At 43.1% G+C, this 16,999-nt stretch overlaps 1 protein-coding gene across 7 annotated transcripts in view; it reads right to left on the bottom strand.

Moving 5' to 3' along the window:
- Positions 1-788: 788 nt before the first annotated feature.
- ABCA1 (ATP binding cassette subfamily A member 1) overlaps positions 789-16,999 on the bottom strand; it is a 102,252-nt gene continuing 86,041 nt past the window's right edge. For all 7 annotated transcript variants that reach the window (XM_071424713.1, XM_071424712.1, XM_071424711.1 and 4 more), the window contains 22 exons: positions 16,828-16,952; positions 16,356-16,454; positions 14,983-15,172; positions 14,734-14,828; positions 14,335-14,367; positions 13,669-13,774; positions 12,885-12,959; positions 12,318-12,487; positions 11,214-11,391; positions 10,563-10,678; positions 10,331-10,475; positions 8,893-9,016; positions 8,161-8,290; positions 7,909-8,029; positions 7,672-7,734; positions 7,109-7,215; positions 6,560-6,701; positions 5,210-5,344; positions 4,874-4,977; positions 4,654-4,746; positions 4,231-4,474; positions 789-4,025 (listed from right to left, as the gene is read on the bottom strand). In XM_071424713.1, the coding sequence (XP_071280814.1) occupies positions 3,885-4,025; positions 4,231-4,474; positions 4,654-4,746; positions 4,874-4,977; positions 5,210-5,344; positions 6,560-6,701; positions 7,109-7,215; positions 7,672-7,734; positions 7,909-8,029; positions 8,161-8,290; positions 8,893-9,016; positions 10,331-10,475; positions 10,563-10,678; positions 11,214-11,391; positions 12,318-12,487; positions 12,885-12,959; positions 13,669-13,774; positions 14,335-14,367; positions 14,734-14,828; positions 14,983-15,172; positions 16,356-16,454; positions 16,828-16,952 (2,736 nt within the window). In that variant the 3' untranslated portion in view covers positions 789-3,884. The remainder of the gene's footprint in view (positions 4,026-4,230; positions 4,475-4,653; positions 4,747-4,873; positions 4,978-5,209; positions 5,345-6,559; positions 6,702-7,108; positions 7,216-7,671; positions 7,735-7,908; positions 8,030-8,160; positions 8,291-8,892; positions 9,017-10,330; positions 10,476-10,562; positions 10,679-11,213; positions 11,392-12,317; positions 12,488-12,884; positions 12,960-13,668; positions 13,775-14,334; positions 14,368-14,733; positions 14,829-14,982; positions 15,173-16,355; positions 16,455-16,827; positions 16,953-16,999) is intronic.

Raw genomic sequence — 16,999 nt, forward strand, 5'->3', positions numbered from 1 at the left:
CCAGAGGGTGGCTGGGCACTGTAACAGGCTCTCCACAGAAGAGATCACAGCACCAAGCCTGACAGAGATCAGGAAGTGTTTGGACAATTCTCCTAAGCATATGGTGTGATTCTTGTGGATAATGTTGTGCAGGGACAGGAATGGGACCTGGTGATCCTTTAGGGTCTCTTCCAAATCACAGCATATTCTGTGATTCTGTGAAATTCTAATTAACTTCTTATAATCAGGAAGAATTTTTCTGATGAGTGTAACTTCAGGAATTGGTTAGATACTGGAACTTCAGGAATTGGTTAGATACTGGAACTTGGTTGATGGTGATACTATAGGCAGTAGCAGACAACATTTTAGTATCAGTTTATCCTTAAGCAATCACACCGTTATTCTGCTTTCATTTGTAAACTGCTGTTCAAAATCAAATGAGTGTATAGGGTGTTTTTAGCAAGGAGGAGCAATCACCAACTCGCATATCTGTAATAAAAATTCAGAGGCAGGTACTTGAGTTGGGATTTAAACATAGAAGTTTGTTATGCTTTGTAGTTGGATTCGACAGTTAACCAATCACTTGCTAGAGACCTCTTCATTTACTAACTTTAAGTTTAATGTAGCACTTACCTTAATATCTTGCATCTCCTCATTTACCTGAAAACAGTATATCTACTCCATACTTGTTTCTAGAGCTACTGAAATCTCATGCATCAAAGTTAAGAACAAAAAACCAGGCAAAACTAAAAGCTCCTAGCAGTGCTCCTAGAAATAGCAAATGCAAAAATTACACTTGTGAAAAACAATGGTGCTATAACAGCTTTATTTTTTACTTAATACAAGGCAATTAGAGTGCCTTTTAATACTTCACATAACAGATATTAGCAAATACAAATATATATACTTTTTTTTTGCTTTTAATGAAAACGTCCATTTAAGGATTTAACTTAGAAATTTCAGTTGTGAAATCTCTCTAGATTTTTGCAAAGTTAACAGATATTCCAGTGCAAAAATAGATCCCATTACAGATAGCATAAAGTGCTTGGAACAAAGGATCAACTATAATTCAGGAGGGAAAAATAAGCACAACAGTGGTTGTTTAACCATGGGGAAAATACAACAACTCCTTACTGAAATACAAATGTACTACAAAGAGGGATGCAACATGTCAATAGTACTGAAGTTTAAAATAAGTTAACACCTCAGTGTAGTTTCATTATCAGAAGTGGTTCACATAATTTGTATGACTCCAGAGTGATTTTTCCCCAACACATACTTAAGTGAAAATTAGTGGCTGTCTGAACATATTCCATGACCAATCTTCATGCCAGTGTTGCATTATGCTGTCTGTTCAGTAAAAACAATGCAGATCAGAGCTGGGAAGTAGTTTGATTAATATCCACATTTACTGCAATATTTTGTCACAGATAGCAGACCCTGTAAGCATGACAGTCATGGGGCAATACAAACCAAGAATCTTTCTGGTGGGCTAAGGAAAGTGTATTACCATGTAACTGTTGTTTCCTGATACATGAGTAATTTGAATAAGCAGTTACCAAGAGCAAACCACAGCCCTTTCAGGAGCAAATCTGAATCCTCCTAGAACTCGTTCCAGCTCTACATGCACTAGTTTGGTGCAGTGCAAAACGTTAGCCCTTCACTTCAGTGACGTAATGCTGATTTGTAATAGCGACTTTTAGCAGTGGCAAGCCTCCAAGACACACTACTAGTTTAAATGATGTGGCAACATACTTGCAGCCTGTTCTGGAGTAGTCATGGCTGTAGCTCTGCTGTTTCTGCACCTGGAAGTCTGGTGTATTCATCACCCTGTAACTCATCCCCATAGAGTGATGATGTCATAAAAGTAATAACAAAGTATGTTTTCAGTGAGGTATGCCAATCCCCTTTACACTCCTTTTCTCAATCCCCTTCACAATGAATTATACAGATTAAAAAAAAGTATGAAAAGGCACTTCAGCAGAGCCTGTACTAAGCTCTTACTTTACCTCAGGGCAGGACACAGAGGGACAAGGAACTTAGTTTAACTGTGTTTTAAAAATGTTGAGTTGGTCAGTGTTACCAAGTATATTTGGAAATATGTAATTAATCTTCTTCAAGCTCATGCCAGCCTTTTCAGTATTTGCTGGGCTGCTATGGTCATTCACAGAAGAAAATGGTCCATGACTGATTCATGGAGTAGCATCAAAACTAGTGCAGAACCTCTGTGGGCTTTTAAGGCAGAGGTATGGGATACAGGAACAGCTCAGGAACTGCACTTGTGTTCAAACCACATTACTGAACCAATTTTCAAATGTAAAAGCAACACAGAGGGGCCTAAAAAGCATACTCTCCCATGACCATTGTACAAAGTGAACAAGAATTGGTTGTTCTTACTATATAATTTCCCCTCTAATATTAGTCTGGCTTTGTAAAACTTGAAAAACTTGACTGATGAACTGTAGCACTATTATCTTGGACTTTCTTGTTTTTCAGGGGGATTTTTTACTGAAACAGTTTTTTGTCACATGTATAATAAGAATGTATTATACTCCAGTTAGGGATCACCTAATGACTGAAACTACACTGCACAACAGAAGCAGAAACTTACACATTAATGTTATACCAGTTTCCAAACAGGAAAGTTTTAGGTGAACAACTTGCAGTTGTTTGCAGATAGCAGCTGATTGCTAGAATCTGGAACATGGTCAGATCATGAATGCAGCTATCCACCACATGGACAGAAAGAGAGCATAGCATTACAGGCATAATGTAAAGAAATACCATGGCTACAATGATCAACTGAAAGCATTTCCAATCCCTAATTATGCTACCTACCTATTCTACCTATTTAAAGTCATAAATAATACTGTTAAAAAAAAAAAATCTACATCTCATTTCTAGTCTTATCTGGCAAAGCCAGAAACAGCAACATGCTTGTGCTAAGCAGTAATTCCAGATGTTGGGTACCTTTCTGGTGCAAAGCAGGGGTTAAAGAGCAGATATTACAAATCTGAGTGACAGCTCATGATTTAGAATTTGCTCTTGGCATTAGCAGCTTGTACAACTACTGAGTTTGCTGCTGTGGTCCAAACCCTATGTCTGCTTCTCACCCACTTTTTTCTACTAGATGTTCATGCAGCTGCCACAGTACCTCAGAGGAGCAGGAAAGTACTTAACTGCACAAACACCTAGTCAGAGTATGTTGTTGATTGTGATGCTGGTGGGACAATCATGCATTTGGAGGGTTCACAGTTCTGTGTATTGTCACTTGCTCATGAAGATGTGTGGTTATGATGGCCTGTCTCTTGCCACCCCACCTGCACAGTACTGCTTTGTGGCCTCAGCTTTGTCACCACTGACCTACACCAGGCTAGAGAAAGCCAGCTTGTAAGTTTTTACAACCTAGGGCTACAACACTGGTGGTGACTTTTCTTGCCATGGACTGTTTTGGTGCATTCATTGCCAGCAATGGATATAGCACCAGCACATTCCCACTCCTGACATGAATGTTCTAAAGACTAAAACATACATGTCCTACATATCTGTAAATAACCACTGGCCATGATTTCTCAATGAATTATTTTAGCAACCCTAATAAAAACATACTGTACATAACAAGATACAGTATACTTGAAAGCCCACAGCATCTCATGGGTGCTTTACCACAGCTTCAGAGTTATACTGTAATGAGCTAAGTTCAAGTCTTTCACTGGAGAACAGTACAAGACGACTCCATGAGGCACTGCCCCTGTAAAGGAATTGTTTTCATTGCATTGAATTGCATTGCATTGAATGGTTATCAGTAGAGTGTCCAGTTGCTTTTCCTCTAGCTTCTTTGGGAGTATCCTATCCCAGGAAAAGGAAGTTTGCATTCTGCTCATCATCTCTTTGACAAAATTGGCTCACACACAACTTTCTTTTACCTTCTCATCTTGCAGGAAGGAGTTAAGGATTGCAATGTCTACCACAGTCTGGTTTTTGTGCAATGACAGGTCCTTAGTATGGTCGTCATCACTTTGGTCCTTAGCAAAATTTACAAAAACCTACAAGAAAAAAAGGCCATGTCAAACACCACCATAGTATTTCATGAATTCGTGGCATTTTAAGCACTGACTATCCTCAAAATAGTCCTGATATTCAGTACTCTACTTCATTTAAATGCCCTTATAAGATAGGTCAATTAAATTGAAAGATGTACTCCTACCTCTGCAAAAGAAGATTTTGGCATCCAGGCTACTAAAAACTTACTTGGTCAAGTGTGGTCTGAGAAACGGAGTAGTCTTCTATGTGGAGTCTCTTCTTGTTCTGGGAGAGAATACTGAATATTTTGGCCAGGGAGGATGGTGAAGAGGGAAGTTGGTACTGCAGCATATTCCGATGTTTTTCCTTTAGGACACTTCCAGGGAAGGCATGCCCAAAGAACTCCTCAACAGGCTTCAGGTCTGGGTTTGCCCCTGCAATTCTCACCACTATGGTGTAACCATCTCCAAATCTGCAAACAAAAATGTCAGTACAAGAGTTAAGGGCTTCTGAATTACAAGTGTCCTAAAAATCCAGCAGCATTTCCTACAGTCAGAATAGCAATGGAACTGCTGCATGAGGAACTAAGCCTAACTCTATCTCCCTAAAAATGCAAACTCTGTGGTGTAAGCAAAAAACCACCCCACCTACCTGTTTTTTAGGTGCTGGACACTGCCCAGACACCTGAATCGCCCATTGACCATTATTGCCATTCGAGTGCACAGGGCTTCACATTCTTCCATGCTGCAAGCAGAAATAACTTCATTAGTGCTGCAAACAGCATTGAAGGGCAGAGCAGAAAGGCTGAGGTTAGCATCCAGCCCTGGCAGATGTAAAAGCCAAGGTATGACACAAGCGGGCTGCTACTTACCTGTGAGATGTGAGCACCACTGATCTCCCCTCCTTGATTACACTCAGAGCACAGTTCCACAAGAAGCGACGTGCTTTGGGATCCATCCCTGTTGTTGGCTCATCCTGCAAAAGGTATACAAAAAAACAGATTATGCTGCTACATTCCGATGAAAAATACCTCATCTTTGAAACGACCTGTCCATTCCTGATTATGAAAACATTGAAAATAAGCAAGTTTGATTTATTTCCTAAAATGGCAAAGTAATTTATGCACTGGATTTTTAATTAGTCTTCATTTCAACATGCTTTTTTATTTTTCAAGAAAAATATTGATGAGCAAAGGTTGTGGACTCACCAGGAACACCACAGGTGGCCCTCCAATGAGAGCAATGGCCGTGGAAAGCTTGCGTCTGTTCCCCCCACTGTAATTCCCAGCATATTTTTCTCCATATTTCACAAGGCCCAGTTTCCGAATTGCCCACTCGCCAACCTGTGACACACAGCACAATACCACCTTCAATCAAGCATTGCACAAAGAGAGTTTTTGTACAAACTTTGGCTTCAAAAGCAGCTTTCAGAAGGGCCATTCATCTAAGGATCTAATGTGGCATGGAAACAGATTTTGAAACTCCCTCTGCACCTCTGGATCAGGCTATATGTAACCTTGTCCCCAGGAGACCTGAAAAATCAAATGGATGCAGCTTATCAGCTGGTGGGCACGAGTTCAGCATCAGCTGAGCCACATTAACTAACAGTCTAGTGCTTTTAGCAGCACCAGCTTCAGTGAGCTTTTCTATTACTGTGGGCTTACAGCAGGGACATGGACACTACTGACCCACAGCTGTCACACCACGGTGCATCTTAGCCCTTTGGATAGATGGAATTTGGTTTGTTTCCACCCTAATGGTGCCAACAGGCAGGCATTGCTGCCCTGCAGTGTGTTATGGGGAAGAGATTCAGCTACTACTTGAATCACACCCAGAACTGGGTCCCTTTTTATATGGAGCTGGTAAGAACATCACATGGAAGAACTTGGCAGCAATCTCAGAAGGAGATTGCAGTTTCCACCCATCCCATCTACCCTCACAGAAGGATTCAAGTTACTTGGACATTAACCTAGATATCATCTACCTAGAGCATTCAGGTCTCATACAGTAAAAACTGTTAATTCCAGGAAACAGAACTGAGAAGGGTGCTGCATGGTACTGGCAGCAGTCATCAACTGCCTAAAGACTGTTACTGTAACCTCATCTCTGAATGCTGAAATAGCAGCACTTTAATGATGCACTATGATCAAATGGAAAGCGTTTAAAACTCAGCACAAGGCTTCTGCTAAGCTATAGTGTGTTTGTTTCCAGGGACTTTAAAGAATTAAGACTTGACAGTGAGTGAGGTTCTGCACGAGCTGCAGCTCCACAGCCCTTAAATTCTTAAAGGAAGAAAGTTGTTCAGTGGAAAAGAGCATTTGCTATGAGAACATAGGACCCAAATTATTTGCCCTTCCATTTTGTACAGTTTTCCAGGCAACACTGAAAAAAACCAGGGGAATTCTTGGGTTTCCCTGAAGGAAAGAGGGGGGCAGATTTCACCATACAGTATCTTCAACAGCTTCACATCATGGCATTACATGAGTTGCAGGAAGTATGCATGCAAGCGAGAACTTGCAAGTTGGTCACTGGGGTGAGTCCTGTGGTGTTTCATTTACCTTGCAGACTTCTTTCTCTGGAACACCTCTCAGGAGTGCAAAGAACTCCAAGTGCTCTCGCCCTGTCAGCAGTTCATTAACAGCATCGAACTGTGGGCAGTAGCCCATGTTCTGATGGACTTCTTGGATGTTGGACAAGATACTGTAAGAGAAAAATACCTTTGTTAGGATTTCATGAGCATATGCTGCTAATTTAGATGTTAAAACAGCATGAAACAGTGTTCCTGGAATTACTGAACTAACAAAAATACAGAATCATAGAAGTCCATTTTGATCAAGTCACTTTTTATCTCTCTCCCTTTTCTCCTCCTTTTTTAAAAAAAAAAAAAGACATTTAAACTTGGAAGAGCTGTTACATAGAAATGACTACCAGACTAAATCAATTTTCCTAAGCCACTGACGTACTTTACCAGACTCAAACAAGGGCTGAAACAGATGCCAGGAGTTGTAAACAGGAAAAGTGGAAGAGAGTTTTGATGTTTTCAGAGTTTTGAAAAAAAGCTGCTAAAACTAGAGGAAAAAGCAGAGAAAATATACATTGTCTTTCACCTGTTTCCTTTGAGGAAAGCTTCTCCTCCCGTGACATCTGTATCACCAGTTAGCATCTTAAAAGTGGATGACTTGCCAGCACCATTTACTCCCAGGAGTCCAAAGCACTGGGGATATAAATGAGCACAGTGTATTTGAGAACAGGATCCAACTGCATCATTTTCAGCACTGACAAGATGGGACGAAGCAAACTTGACCCTCAGTACAGGTAGAGGGACTCTGAAGTCCATTTAGGAAAAAAAACCAAAACTTTCGCGTTTTTATTTTAAGTATAAACCTTTAGGCTGGGAAGATGAACAAACTGATGTCACCTTGATACCCTGTCACAGCAGTTGATCTGTGCCAAATCTTGCATACTGGAGTTTGGCTTCTGGTCCCAGACACTGAGAGTTCATATCTTCTTCAAAGGTAGACACATAGAACCAGAAACTGCTTCAGCTTCTACTTTCCTTTGGAGCAATTTGAACTTTCATCTGGTTTTGATCTTACTCTACCCTGTGCTGTCTTGTGGCTCCTAAATACTGCAGTAATAGCAAAACAATCCATTTAATGAATAAGCTTACCTCTCCAGGGGGGATTCCAACACAGATCCTGTCAACTGCTGGCTTTCTCTTCATTCTGTAAATCTAAAACCATAAGAAAAAAGAATGAGAAGGACAACATCAAAGAATTCTCATCAGAGCTGTACATCTGCAGTACTCCCAACTCGATCCAGTTTCGATCCCGCTAAATTCTTCTTATAAGGCAAAGTGAACTGCATAGTTTTGTGTTAATGAGTACGAATTCAGAAGTTCTGTCACCTTGGTTAGCTCCTTGATTTCCAAAATGTCACTCTGTCCTCCTCCACTAATTATCCTCTGCCTCTCTCTGGTTACATCCTCGTCTTCATCATTCACAGGAGGCAGCTTGGCATAGACAGGCCTGAAGAAAGCAACATGATAAAGTCTTAGCAGAAAATGACAGGGCCTTCATAGGTAGTATTCTCCCCATTTCATAGGTGACACCAATGAAAACTTCACCTGCCTGTAGCGGCAGTAGAGAGGACAACCTACCTGGGTTTGATGAAGAACCTGTACTGGATGAGCACTGTGATGAGAAAAAACACCACACCTTCTACTGCCATGGCAAAGAGGTTCCTTCCCACCAGGTCCCATGACAGAGGGGACACAAACCGATTCTCTCCTGCCAAAATGAGATTAAAAGCACAATCACTTTTCCAGAGCAAGGGGAGCAGGCTAGCATTTCTTCCAGCAGAGCTCACCAAGTTGGGCACTGGGACAACTGATGATCAGCCAGTTACAGGAGGGAAAGGTTAGACCACACAAGGGGCCCGCTGTGGCTGCAAGCCATTTTTACTGTAGCAAAGTTGGGACTCAGGCCCAGAGAATTCAGTCTGCCAAAGAGCTAGCCCACTTGTTCAAAAGGTTAGTGAAGCACAGAAAGACTATGACTCAGACCTGACATCTGCATGCCAGAAAAAAATCCATCCCGCTCTCCAGAGCCTCAGCCATTCCTTACACTATGCCTAATGACATCCATACAATTGTCTTTATGCATTTTTATTTATTGCTCTTAACTCAAAAATCATTAGATCTATCTACCAGTTTCTCCTAACAAGTTAAGTAAGAGGCGATGGCTATGATGACTTGCCATGTTTGACCAGGTCTGTGCTGCAAATTGAGCACTTTCAGTTCCTGAAAAGTTAGAGGAGCTTGTCTGAAGCAGACTCTAAATTTGTCTGTTCCTTTCAGGCCATTGTCTCTGTGAAACATAATTTCACTTACCAAATCTCTCCAGAGCATCAGCCATAGCCTGGTTTTTCACCATGTCAATGAGTCCCCGGCCCAGGCAGAAGTGAGGGAAGATGAGGAAGACAGACTTCAGGATGTCATTGATGTCCTTCAGCTTCTGTTAAGAAAAAATTCAAGTGCCATTGAGCCAGCTGAGCAAAAAGCAGCCACCACCTCCCTGTGAGTGACCCATGTTGTCACTGACCCCTCCTTCCCTTTCCCAACATTGCAAGCCCACAAAAATCCAAGGATTAGACATGTTCTCCCAAGAGCCAGGGCCACGGCTTCTCTGGACAGTCAGTGTTGTTGTGTTGCTCACAATGCTATTAACACAAGCAAACTGCAATAAAATGTTTTTCCACACACTCACAGTCTAAAAGGCAGTGTCTGCAAACAATGATATGCAAAAAGACTACTGGCTGAGGACACAGGGAAGTTTAACTTGAACATACTGGTTATGTCAGTGGCTGTAGGGAGTTCCTCCCTGTCCCATATTGGAAGCTCTAATACTTTTCCTTTGTTGTCTCACAGCTGGCTTAGTCCACAGATTGAATTGATAGCACCCTGAGTTCCTGTTCTGCCAGGTACTCATCTCTGAGCGTGTACTCATTGTTACTGAGCTAGAAGAGGCTTTGTAACAAAAGGAACCATCATCAAGCACTGCACCCTTATGCCCACAGGAAGAGGTACAATCAACAAGTAACTCCCACGGTGTCTCCTGAGCCTCCTCCCACAAGGAACACTTCACACCACTGTGGGTCAAACAGTGCTTGCTAAGACATCTTGTGTTGTCTACAAGCATGAGAGGAACTTGGTACCTTCCCCAGGAGGCACCTGGTGTTGAAAAACTGAAGTGAAGTGCATAAGCTCCCATGGCTAGAGAGGTATCTACGACAGGAGGCAAAATTTAGGGCAGCTAAATAGTTGGGCGATTAAATGGCCTTTGTAGATGGAAAATGCCCTTCATTAAGAACATACAAGAAATTCCATTAGAACATAAGAAAATTCTAAATTTTTTTTCACCTTAAAAATGACTGAAAAGTGGAAAAAGTTGTCCAGAGAGACTGTGGAGTCTCTCCCTGGAAATTTTAAAATCCAATGGCTCTAAGCAACCTGCTCTTAGCAGTTTGACCTTGCCCCCCATTATGAAAAACCAGGCCATGCAAACCCAATACACTGCTGTAGCTAAATCCTGCTCAGAGGCTGAACCAGACAATCTCAGGAGCTCCTTCCCCATGTCTTAACTACTCTGTGAGCTTTTCTAAAGGGGGCTTTAACCCATTTCCACCAGAACCTGTGTTTAAACTGCTGCTGAAGCTAATGCATACACGGCCTAGTTTTTCTGGAGATCTGGCTGCTAAAGGCACCATGGAACCAACATGGAACTAGACTACCAGCACATGACAGCTGAGGAGCTTCTGAAAAAACATACATCATTGGTGAAGAGCTCCAGGACAAAGGTGGCCACACTCCCATTGATGCCAATGAAGAGATTCACACTGGTCAGCACAACATATGCCGTGCTAGGGATTTTGAACACAAAGGAGGCTGGATACATGAGAGGGGTGATGGACCACCTGGCAAGAGAAAAAGCAGCAACATCACGTAAGAACCTTCCAAGTCTAAGAGCCTTCCCAGTCATCCTCTGATAAAAAATCCCTTACCCATAGAGAAACAGGAGGAGAGCCAGCACAGGCAAGTTGGAGGAGGATACATAGGACTTCTGTTGGAAGCAGATGAAGATGATGACAACTAGTGTGGCTGGAACAATGTAGTTGCACTAGAAGGTGAAAAATATGACTTTAGATTTCTTTCCAGGTGACATAAAAAAAAAGAAGAGATTTTTTTCTTCTCTAGTCCAATAGTTTTCAAAACTCTTCAGTGTTCCCAAAGCTGTTTTCAATGGGAGACTTAAAGTGTCACATGTGTGAGCCATAATACAGTACACATGAATTTACATTCCTTGGTCCCCCTAGAAGTAGTCAGTAGACTCTCAGAGGTTTCAGGCATCACAGGTTGAGAAAACCTGCTTTGGACAGAGTAGAACAAGGGGCTAAACAAACATTTTTGGCAAGTATTTTAGAGTGACATAATAAATGCTAATGATTGAGCTTATGGTTGTCCTTCCATCCTCTGTTGTACTCCTTGACCCAGTGAGATGAAGCACTGCCCCATGAGAGAAAACACAAAAGTCATAGTCTCAGTTGTTATTCACTGAAATAATGCAGTGCCCGCTGGAACACACTGCACTGTGCACTTCAAGACACCCTGGAAAAACAGAACAGAGGATAGTTTAGCCCAGCCTAAGTCCTTACCATATCCCACACAAAGTTGGCCAGCCAGTAGATAACAGGCTTCACACCACTGATGAACTGCAAGTGTTTAGCCTTGCTGACACGCTCCTGAATAAGGAAAACCACAAAGCTGGCAGGAACAAAGGACATGGCAAAGATCACACAGATGGACACAAGGACATCCACAGAGGTGGTCATCCTGGATAAAAAAAGGAAGAAAGCAAATTGTTTGTATGCTGGTACTGGCTCCTTTGAGATGAAATGAGGCAACTCATGCAGGGCAGGGCATGAGTTCTGCTGTCAATAGTCTGTCCTTACACTCAGAATCCTGAGTAATGAATTACCATGCAAGGTTCTCTTAACTGCACAGTTCTTCTCCAGCCATATAACAGAGGGAACATACACAGTCTGTTGGCATCTCAAGCACAGCATCACAACCTGCAGCCTGGTTAATAATTTCAGCATAATAGACTGCTTTCTGCTTTCCTTATTACCACCACTTTGTTTCCCACATAATCCATTTCCTGGGGTTGTTGGCGTTTGTCTTTTTTTGGTGTTGTTTCAAAGTTGACAAGTATTATCCCATTATCTGCCACTGTTTTATGGATTGAAGGATATATATGCACACAGATTATGAGTTCTGACTCTGATCATAGCGAGAGTGGACTAGTCAATGCGTCAGTGAAATTAACCCTGTGCATTACTGTGTGCCCCCCAGCTTGAGACAGTGGGCAAGACTCAACAGGACCTATTAGAGGTTCCTAGTCAAATGGTGAGGATGAAAGAATGACCATATTTATGGTGAGACACCTTTCTGAAGGTGGCTGAGATGGGATTTCCTAGAGTTGCAGAAGGTCTGATTCCTGAAAAAGACTAGTTCTTAAAAACTGCAGCTTCCAGGGGCTCAAGGACAGAAAAAGTTTGTACAGAAGCGCTGTTCAACAGCAAGTTCTCAGCAGCACAGCTTGCCACCTCCCCAGACCAGAGAAAATAAGGCCTGTGTGTTAACAGCCTAAATGGCAGAGGCCACTGGCTGTCCACCAGTAGGTCCAAAACCTCCCATGTTGCCTGTTTTCAGTCATCAGCAATAAGCCCAAATCTATCCATAGTCATGTCATAACTTACAGAGCTACTTCAGACAGCTGCTGCTTGGTGAGGTTGAGTGGGTGATTGAAGGCAGTGATCCCATAAGCACTGGGATTTTCACCCTGCTGGAGGTTGGCCCGAAGGATCGCATTGTTGATCACATTCAGGAAGGATGCAATGGCATGCCAGCCCTTGTTGTTAAACCACACCTACAAGACACCACATCAGCATCAAAGACACCAGGTACATCAGCTACCCAAAAGCTTCCTAAGCCCTTCAGAACATCCCTTCCTCTGTTGAGGTCATATTTCTTTCCATATCACTCCAGCTAGCTTGCTCAGGAGCAGAACACTCAGTTTAATCAATAAACACAAGAGGCTCCTGGATGCTATCACTGATTCAGCACTGAACTCTTCTTGGTATTTAGGCCTAGACTCCACAGGAGAGACAGATTTTGAGAAGTCCACATAAAACTACAGGCTACATTTACTCCAGTAGCAAATACAGAGAACTCTGGTCTACAAAGTTTTCCAAGACTAACTGCTATGACTCCAAGTTACCAGAGCTTCAAACATCAGACAAAGAAATGAGGATTGGCTAATTTACCTTCACATTGTTCTTTGTATCCAGGCCTTTCATGAAACTTGATAAACTGTTGAGAAATCGATCCCCAGAACTCCCCTGCAAACAGCAAAGAGACAGTTACTTCCCCTCTAAGAATGTCTTTATTCATGCCCTGGGGTCTAGCAGAGACTACACAATGTTTTTCACAGCTCTGACAGCTTCCTGCCAATTTAACAGCCTCTACCCACCAAACTGGAGGTGGTAAGAAGGCTGAGTAACTGTGGTTTCCCTTCATCCTTTCCTTTCTATAGTCTCACTGGTAAGAAGGGTCATCTTATGCCTGTTTTTTTCCCAGCAAAACTTATTAATGGAAGTTGCATGCAACCTTCAGAAACATTGCAGCCTGCAGGCTGGCAGACTCAGAGGAAAACAGTGGCCCAAATTTCTTCTGAGCCAGGGCAGACTCAGCACAGGAAGGTTAAGCTGAGGTTTTGAAGATGGCAGCAACCATTTCTCAATTCCACAAGACAGCCCACCCTGTCCTGCCACAAAACATTCAGATGTCTGCAATCCCCACTGGCTTGCAACTGGTGCTGGGCAGAGCCCACATCAGCAACATGGGCTGGGCAAGCTTTAGCTGAGTGTGTCTCCAAGACTTCTGCTACTCCAGACAACAGCCTGGGAGATCCCAGCTCACAGGTAGTGGGGAGAAGTCAGTGACACAGCTAACACATGCATGCTCCTCATTTTATGGCTTCCAAGTCATCTCCCAAGTAACAAGACTGAGTATTTAGTGCATCTGGGCTTATGGGGGACAACTGCTCACCTGTGCCAGCTCCAGAATTTTCTTCACCTGTTTAATGGCATCAGTGACTTCATGACTTGGAGGAAGCACGAGGGAACTGCTGGCTCCCAAGGAAAAGCCACCATACCTGAAAGTTCAGACAGAAAGTGATGCTATGACACGACATGATGCTAAGACAGACCTCCACAAAATGCTACTCCTTATCCCTCTCCACATCCGTGTCTCCTCTTCCTGCAGTACACCCAAAACTACCATCTCCACTCTTACATGAAGGGATGACTTTTATTCTCCTACATGGCTGCTTAGCCATGAAGTCTTCTACTCTTTGTTTCTGGGGTTAAACACTCATATCACGAGTGCTCAGCATGCTGCCCAAAGGCAGCTATTCTCTGCTGCAGGCAAAGCAGGATGTCTCCCTACTGCCCTTGCTTGGAAGAATAGCACCTCACAGAATAGAGTACCAGCACACTGGTCATGCAAATCTTTTCAAGACTGCTCTCTCCATAAGGCAGACATGCTATCCAGTGCTCTGGGGTTGTCCCAGTTTATCCTTAAACATTTTCCTCCAATATCTGGCAGTTAAGAGTCCTATAACACAAACTGCAAAGCAGGGTGGATGTGTCCTGCTAAATGCTATATTCAAGGTTTAGTGGACATATACAAGCTAAGGAAAATGCAGTAACTCACCTGAACTCATTCACCCAGATTTTATTCTTTAAGCTGCAGAGAGAAAAGAGTTGATATATAAAACACGGAACCAGAGGAGAGACAGACCTAAAAGAGCTGCAGGCACAAAGCCAGGGAAAAGAGCGCAATAGCCTCTGACATCTGATATAGCTCCCACCATTCCTCTTCAGGGTATTCCCTAGGCTTCCCCCACAATCTGCCTATGAGGGTCAGCACACAGAACCACCCACAAAGTAGAAACATCACTTGAGCTGAGGATCAGGGCTATCTGAGGACCTGAGGGGATTTGGCTCACTATCGAAGAATTTGGGCTGCCCAGGCTTATTTGCCTGATCTGTGCATCACTCGTAGAGCAAGCAGTGTTTGTCGGGGAGGGAAGGGGGAGTGTTCAACAGCTACCTTTTCCCAATGATCTGTGCATAGGTCTTCACTAGGTAGTCTGATATATTGCGGCCTGTCAGATTCTGGAGGATGTCAGCTGTGTCTTGCTCACGCTGGTGTCACCAGTGAAAACACAGATAAATGCTCATCAGAAAACAGTGGTGCTCAGTGAAATAAATCTCGTACAATGCTGCATGCAAGAATCACACCTAGCCACTCTGCTCCTCATGAGCATTACTCCCTGCAGTACCACCGAGCCCCTCCTACCTGTGGGGGTGGCAGGCCACCTGCACCAGGCGGGCACACAGGAAGCATCTTCTTGATCTTCTCACTGCTACACTCGCAAGATGGGGAAGGATTCTCCATGCTCCAGTTGCCTTTCAGGAAGATATCCAGGACTGACTCTGGGACTGAAGCAGTGGTCCATTCCTTCTGCCCCACAGTGCAAGGAGTGTCCCTGTGTTTGGAAAAAGGCAAGAAAATGCAGTTTTTAAGATAAATATGATGGCCTTTGCTTACAAGAGATTTAAAGATCAAACTCCACAGTCCCCAGCAGAGTCAGTGCGTTTCTCAAATGAGCTTGACCTCACAGAGACAAACAGCTCAGAGCAATAGATCAGACTCTGCAGCTTTTAACAGATCCCACTGCCAAAGAAACTGGGGCAGGCCGACACTGTAGGGCCAGACACTCCCCTGTTTGCATTATAATTAAATGCTTTGTTTCAGTGAGTCCCGGCAGGCACACTGTGTCCAGAGTTCAGGGAGCATCTGGAGAATGTGCTTAGTCACATGGTTTAGTTAAAAGTAGTCCTCTGAGGAACAGATAGTTGGACCCAATGATTCTTATGGGTCTCTTCCAACTTGAGATATCCTGTGATTTTAAGATCACAGCAGACAATCTTCTTGCATGACTCCTTGGATATATTTCTGCCTTTGGGGCATCAAAACACTGCTCTTTCTCAAAGGAGCAGTGGGCAGCTTTTTCCCCATGGCCCATTGGTGGAATAGTTCAGCTTTCATGCCCGTTATGAAGGATGCAGCTTACTTTCCACCACTGGCCATTATATCAGACACCTTGTCTCCCTCCCCATCATCCTGTGAACATGACCTGCAGGTCTTCTGGGCACACCATCTTGGACTCAGAGTGTGTACATCTTCTATGTTCACAGACTAGATCTTCAGCAACTTGCTCAAGGCTGTGCACCAAGTCAGGTGGCAGAGTTAGGAAACAACAAATGCTGTCTGGCTCCCCACTCCTTCTGCTGGTGTTTGTGGGAAACTAACTCAGGTTTCTAATGCAGCTGGAAACAAAGGATTGTGTAGTGGGAATAGCTACAGCCAACAACATACACCAACATAAATAAGTCCTTTACCATGTTCAGGACCAAACAGTAACTTGAGTCATTTGCTTTCTCCTTTCCATCTCTATCAGCAAGGACTTGCATTCAAACCTCAACTTCCTCACCAGACTGAGGGCTGGCAACTTTTAAAAAGGTTTTGAGCAGAAAAACTGAATGTAATTACAACTCTTTTGGCTTAAATCCTGCTCTGGCCACGCATTACTATAATTTCCAAAAGTCAGCTAGAGGGATGTGCTATCAGGGATGTGCTTCCTGTTCCCAGACCAGAGTTCTACTTACGGGATGGAATGTCCCTGCATACAGCGTGTCCCAAACCCCGGCTTATCAAGAAGGGCATCCAAAAGCTTGTGAGTGCCTGCATCTTCTGGAGCATCATTGCTATGGGAACAACAGAAAAACATTATCAGTCAGTGTGGTAACCAGCACACAGCAAAAGAAGCAACAGAGCAGGGCCAAGAGCAGAGTGAAAGGATGTGGGCAGGGATTTGCCCTTGAAGAATGCTTGGCCTAAGAGCACACACACATTCCAAGTCTTTGTACACAGTATTATTAGGAGAGTCATAGCACCATTCAGAAATGGATATGGCCTTGCCTGTACTTAGAGCTGGCATTTAAAGGCTGAAGAAAAAAATACCACAATTCTCTTTTAAAACATGCTTCTGAGATAAGCACAAAACCCAAAAGGACCTGTTAAAGAACTCAGTAACTCAAGTTTGCGAAGAATATAATTTATAGGCCAGACAAAACATACCTAATAAAAGTGTACTGCTCATCATACATCCAGGGTTGTAATTCCAGGCTGGGGTACTTCCCAAAAGGAGGAACAATCAGGCTGAACATGAGAGCAATACACACAAAGACAGCTGGCAGCACAATCTGAAATTGTAAGGAAAACACGTCCTTTTTATAAGCAAATGTTTCCA

This window comes from Agelaius tricolor, unplaced genomic scaffold (assembly GCF_023055355.1).
Source record: "Agelaius tricolor isolate 1412-34295 unplaced genomic scaffold, bAgeTri1.0.p SCAF_4, whole genome shotgun sequence".
In the NCBI taxonomy this organism is placed as follows: Eukaryota; Metazoa; Chordata; class Aves; order Passeriformes; family Icteridae; genus Agelaius; species Agelaius tricolor.